At 28.8% G+C, this 6,000-nt stretch overlaps 1 protein-coding gene across 1 annotated transcript in view; it reads left to right on the forward strand.

The window, feature by feature from the left end:
- The window catches only part of LOC129905254 (locomotion-related protein Hikaru genki-like), a 508,020-nt gene that overhangs the window by 333,896 nt on the left and 168,124 nt on the right, over positions 1–6,000 (forward strand). The window contains exons 5-6 of the mRNA XM_055980690.1: positions 564–678; positions 738–856. Coding sequence (XP_055836665.1) covers positions 763–856 — 94 coding nt within the window. The 5' untranslated portion in view covers positions 564–678; positions 738–762. The remainder of the gene's footprint in view (positions 1–563; positions 679–737; positions 857–6,000) is intronic.

A 6,000-nucleotide genomic window follows, 5' to 3' on the forward strand; every position in this document is an offset into this window, starting at 1 on the left:
TTTTCCAATACAATATTATATATTTTATGATTGTCTGAATTTTTGAAATAACCAATAAATTTGTTTTTAATTTTTTTGTATTAAGAATGAAATAAAACACAACATCAGATTAAAAATTTCTTGTGTTTTTTTAAATTTAAGATAATTTTTTAATTTCATTGTTGGTATACCACATTAGCGGAAACAGTGATATTGTACAAAAAATTAAAAAAATATATTAAAAGTTAGATTTTTACCAAACTCATATGGAAATCACGCAAATTGATAGCAAACTGTTCTACTTAAAAAACACATTTTTGTAAATATTGCTTTTTTAACGTTTGAGAATGCATTTTGTAAATCTCACAAAAAAAGTTCACGTAACCGTTAATAAATATTTATCAATTTTTTGAAAAGTATGTATTTTCTTGTTTCTAAGTTCGAATTTTTCGTTAAACAAAAGTTGTCACCTATTGCTTCAAAAGACGTCCTTTTATTATCTTAAGTTTCTTAAAAAACAATGTGTACCAAATTACCCGCCTATACCACATTACCAGAACTTACTAATTTGTATTTTTTCCCAGCCAATGGAACATGCCTTTTTCACAACAATGAGCGAAACGTTGTAAGTTTCTATAACGATTTAGAAATAAGAGAAGATATAGTGGAGTTTCCACCAGGTGCCACAATAATATCAAGGTATTTCACGAGTAGTTACATTCAGCTGCTAATATGCAATTAAATTCTTCTTACCATAGATGTGCTGATATCGGTAAATATGCGATGGTTGGAAATACGGAGAGGACCTGCATACATTCCGAATGGACAACAAATCAACCAACTTGTTTTGGATTGAATCAGGAAAACGATTATGCAAGTATGTACTTTTTGAAAAAAAAAAAATAATTATAAAAATAAATTATTCGGATCTCGGGGTCCATAGAAATCTATTTTTTTAAATGTACCTAGATAGGTAGTTTAGAGGACTACAATAGTATTTTATTTTGTAAGCCATTACTTGCACCGTTTGCAAAATAAGGCAAGAGTTAGAAAAAATAAACAATTTCGACCTAATATTATTTATTTTATTTTTACAGAAAGAATGTGCAATGTGCATCAAATCGATAGAAAATCCTATAACGCGGAGGAAGCAAAACATTGTTGCAAAGTAGGGATTTCTCGAAATCTCACAAAAACTGAACATATGAACCATTACTTTTGGGAGATGCTGTATATCCTTCTTCGTTATTTTTTTATTAATACGCTTTTATTAGCTTTACTTGTAACTAACTAATTAAGAGCCGTTTTTTTCACTATTGCTAAACTTGAAGCAAGCTTGAGAGTTGACTTCAACTCGGCAGTTGAAACAAAAGTTGAGCATTTTGTTCCTTAACTAATTTTCCTCAACAGTTTATACAGTTGTGACAGTTTATACAAATACTGTCAATTTCGAATTTAAAAAGCAATCGATTATGCCAGTTAAATTGAAGTTCTGTATTTTCTGTCAAAATGTCAAATTCATTTTAATAATTAATTTAAATTCATTTTACTTTGTTTTTTTTTCTGTAAAAATTTATTTAAAACGAATAATTTCTTGAATGTTAAAATATGAAATAAAATATATAGTTTAAGAAACTAAAAATACGCTTTTATCACGCACTAAAGACTATAAAATAATTTAATTGACTTATGGGAAATGGTTAGATCAAAAAGCGTAGAGCGCATTTTTGTTGCTTGTACTTTCATAAAGTTTTGAACAAAGCGCTCGACGCTTTTTGATCTTACCATTTTCTAAAAGTCAATTAAATTATTTTTTATTTCTTTACTAATACAATTTTTTTTCTCGAGACAAATTTTCACTGGAATATTTTTCCGCAGTACGCAGTTCACGCTCAAAATTCAAATATTAGAAGCCGCTTGCTGTAAAGAAAAAACCTCCACTTGATTTTGCGCGGACATATAATGTTCGAAGCATTAGATATTCTGCTAGCAAAATTGTGACAAGAAAAAAAATAATACAAAATTGAAAAAAATCAAACACAATAAAACAATATAAAAAAAAAAACACAATTAAGGGGGACTCTTTCATAAAATACTTGGAAAGTGAAGACGAAATAAATAAAACTCGTAATCAAATAAAAAAAAATCAATTTAATTTACCTAAAAGAAGAAAATTTTTTTTGAGTTGATAGAATTTACTTGATATCTCCAACTTCAAAATTTTGCGCGGGATACAAAAATGATTTGTAGAGATTAAAATTGTAGAGATAAAATTTGTTTTTTTTTCCCGATTTGTGTATAGTTTCAGTTTCAACATCAATAAGAATATTAGCTGACTGCGCTCATCGGCTAACAGACACCAGATGTTGAACCCACAAAACGAATTTTTTTAATTCTTAAGCCTAGTACGCAGATCGGGGAAAAAATTCCTTTTCTCCACTTTTTTTTCTTCTTTAAAATTATAAATCGATTTTTTTTATTTAATTCTGAGTTTTATTTATTTCTATTTCACTTTCCAAGTATTTTATTAAAGAGTCCCCCTTAATTTTGTTTGCATTTTTTTGAATTTTGTTTTGTTTTTTTTTTCTTGTCAGAATTTTGCCAGCTGAATAATGCTTCGAACATTTTTAAGTGGTTACTTTTCCTTTACAGCGCATCGGCTCTATATTTAAATTTTGCGAGTGATCTGCGTATACTGTTTGGAAAAATATTACAGACGAAAGGACCATGGGCACTTTTGTATGTACTTTGGGCCCAATTTCAACATTGCTCAACAGTGATGAAACGCATGTCAAATGAAAGGTCTTGAGGAGTTCTTTCATTTATTATATGAGGGTGAAGCCGAAATCGAGCGCAAAAGTGGTGTTTTGGACCATTTTATAAAAAAATACTCAAAATGAAAAAAAATATATTTAAATAAAGTGGCAACACTTACTGTAAAGTGTTTCACCTTCTTCAAAATGATTTATAAATAAAAAAATGTAAAAAATAAGGTAAAATATTTTTCACTTTTTGTGAAATAAAGCTCTAAAATTACTTTTTATTCACTGCACTATCAAACACTGAAAACCAAATAGTTTTATATCTTCTAGTTTTTAAGAAAATCGAAAATTACTAAAACTTCATTTTTTCCATACGATTTTTTATGCTGATTCATTGCTGGGCCCCTGTTCTGTAACTGTAATCGCCAGTGATAAAAGTTACAGAACATGGAAAACTGATGTTTTTCCAATATTTTTTCATATTATACAGGGTGTCCCACAGTCACCGCCCCAAACGAAAACCATGGATTCCTGAGGTCATTTTAAGTCGAAAAACTTAAGAGGTAATTTTCTCGTTTTCGTCCCGTTTTCGAGTTACCACGGTTTTTATGATTTTTGTTCTCTTTTCCCTTATCTGGCTTTATCTTTGCCAAACTACGTTTGATTTGAAAAATTTTTTTACAACCAATCAAGAATTTATTACAATTTTAGTTTGTCTCAAAACTTTTTTTTCTGCAGACAATCGTTTCTCCACAATTTTGCATCAAACACAATTTTCTTCGTTTTTTAAGTTGTTTTTTACACTTTCATATCATTTAAGTCAAAAAAACACGTAATTTTTTGTGCTTTTTATTAAAGCCCAGTTTATTTTCATACAAAAAATAAGTTTAATTTCATAAAAAAGGCTACTGAAAGTAATTAAAAAAAAATAAACAAACTGAGTGAATTAAAAAAAAAATAATTTTTAAATAAAAAATTAATTTAAATGAATTAAAACTTTTTCTGAGCTATTGTGGTTAAGAAAAGAACAAATAAATAAAGCTCAGAAAAAGTTTTAATTCATTTAAATAAATTTTGTATTTAAAAATTATTTTTTTTTTTAATTCACTCAGTTTGTTTATTTTTTTTAATTAATTTCAGTAGCCTTTTTTATGAAATAGAGAACAAAAATCATAAAAACCGTGGTAACTCGAAAACGAGACGAAAACGAGAAAATTACCTCTTAAGTTTTTCGACTTAAAATGACCTCAGGAATCCATGGTTTTCGTTTGGGGCGGTGACTGTGGGACACCCTGTATATTAATTATCTTATATATACTACACCTACGACCTATTAATTCGTCTTACCAAATCGTCATGGACCAAATCGTAACCGATATCAACGTTTTGTTGACAGAAAATAAAATTACAGTTATCCAGACTAGAGATGTAACAAATTGTATGTATTCATTGGTAAGATGCGGGTATTCACGTCAGTAAAGAGTAACGAAATGTTATTTTCTCAACAATGTCGTTACATACTCGAATTTTCCGTAAGATTTAAATAAAAAAAATATTCTAAACGAATTATATAATTCCTTAGGTTAATGTTTTTGATATTTATTTACATAAATGTTTGAAAAAATATCTTTTGAATATTATAATGGATGTCTTTGTTCTTTTTTCAATGTATGTTTAGTATATTTATCAATGATTTATTGAAATATATTCGTTGTCCTTAAGATATTTAAGAAATCTGGGTTGTGTTATACCGTTATAATTCTAGTCTAAACCATGAAAAAATAACTTAATAAAATAAAATGTTTTAAGTAGGTGACTACCAAACGTTGTACATCGTACCATACCAAAACCAAACGCTCGAAATACACTAAAAATACGAAACATACGAAAGTAACGAGTAACGATATTATTGATAATGGCACTAGAACCAAACCATATGCCATTGATTTTAAAACTGTAAGGCCCAGTTGTACAAATATTTAATCCGTGGTTCAACAACTTTTATCTTATGAAATCGGTGTTAAGGTTCCAGTTTAGCACTAGTGCAAGGTCCACATATGTAAAAATAGCCACATCCATGTTTGAACTAAAGTTGATCCGCAGCTAATCCGCGGAAATCGGTGGGTTAAATTCCTGATCCGAGACTGAACCACGTTTGTACAACTGGCCCTACATAAGTATTAGGAATAGCTCTATTTTCACAGATTGAATAGTTGAACAAAATAGGAGACTTCGGTGTCACTTATCCAAACTTGATATATTCCTTCGTCGTTAACTTCAAGAAAAGTAAGCGTAAATACTCAGGACTTAGCATAAAAAATCGTATGGAAAAAACGAAGTTTTAATAATTTTCGATTTTCTTAAAAACTAGAAGATATAAAACTATTTGGTTTTCAGTGTTTGATTAATTAATAGTGCAGTGAATAAAAAGTCATTTTATAGCTTTATTTCACAAAAAGTGAAAAAAAAAATTAGTACTAAATATTTTGATTTTACCTTATTTTTTTACATTTTTTTATTTATAAATCATTTATTTCGAAAACTATTAATAGAAATAACTTTATTTTAATACTGAATTAAAGGTGGAATGTCTAGCTTGAAAAGGTGAAACACTTTATAATAAGTGGTACCACTTTTTTTAATTATATTTTTTTTCCATTTTGAGTACTATTTTATAAAATGGTCAAAAACACCACTTTTGCGCTCGATTTCGACTTTACCCCAAATAAAAAATTAAAGTACTCCTCAAGACCTTTCATTTGACATTCGTTTCATCACTGTTTAGCAATGTTAAAATTGTGCCCAAAATGCCCATGGTCCTTTGTCTCGAGAAAAAATTTGTATTAGAAATAAAATGTTTCCCGATCTGCGTACTAGGCTTTATTGTTAAATAATTTTTTTTCTTTCATTTTAAAATACAACAAGTAGTGTCTCTTTTTCTTTCTTCTCGTTGATAACACTGTGTTACAAAAATCAGGTTTCAAAATATACGCAGGCGGAGGCCTATCACGTTTCGTAGAGCTATTCGCACTGATTACGAAAAGGTATTTCAATTCTTAAATAATATTCATTTCCAAATGAAACGAGGTATTTTTGATGCAAATCAGTTCAAAATTGGCTTAAGCTATGATTACACGGTCAACAAAATCGGTCAACGTGTTGACTCTCTGACGTCAAGAAAAAACCAAATTTTCTCTGTCATCTCACCGACAAGGTTCCAAGTGTCAAAGCATAAAACGTTTACTATCACATGACACTA

Source organism: Episyrphus balteatus, chromosome 1, assembly GCF_945859705.1.
Source record: "Episyrphus balteatus chromosome 1, idEpiBalt1.1, whole genome shotgun sequence".
NCBI classification, from domain to species: Eukaryota; Metazoa; Arthropoda; class Insecta; order Diptera; family Syrphidae; genus Episyrphus; species Episyrphus balteatus.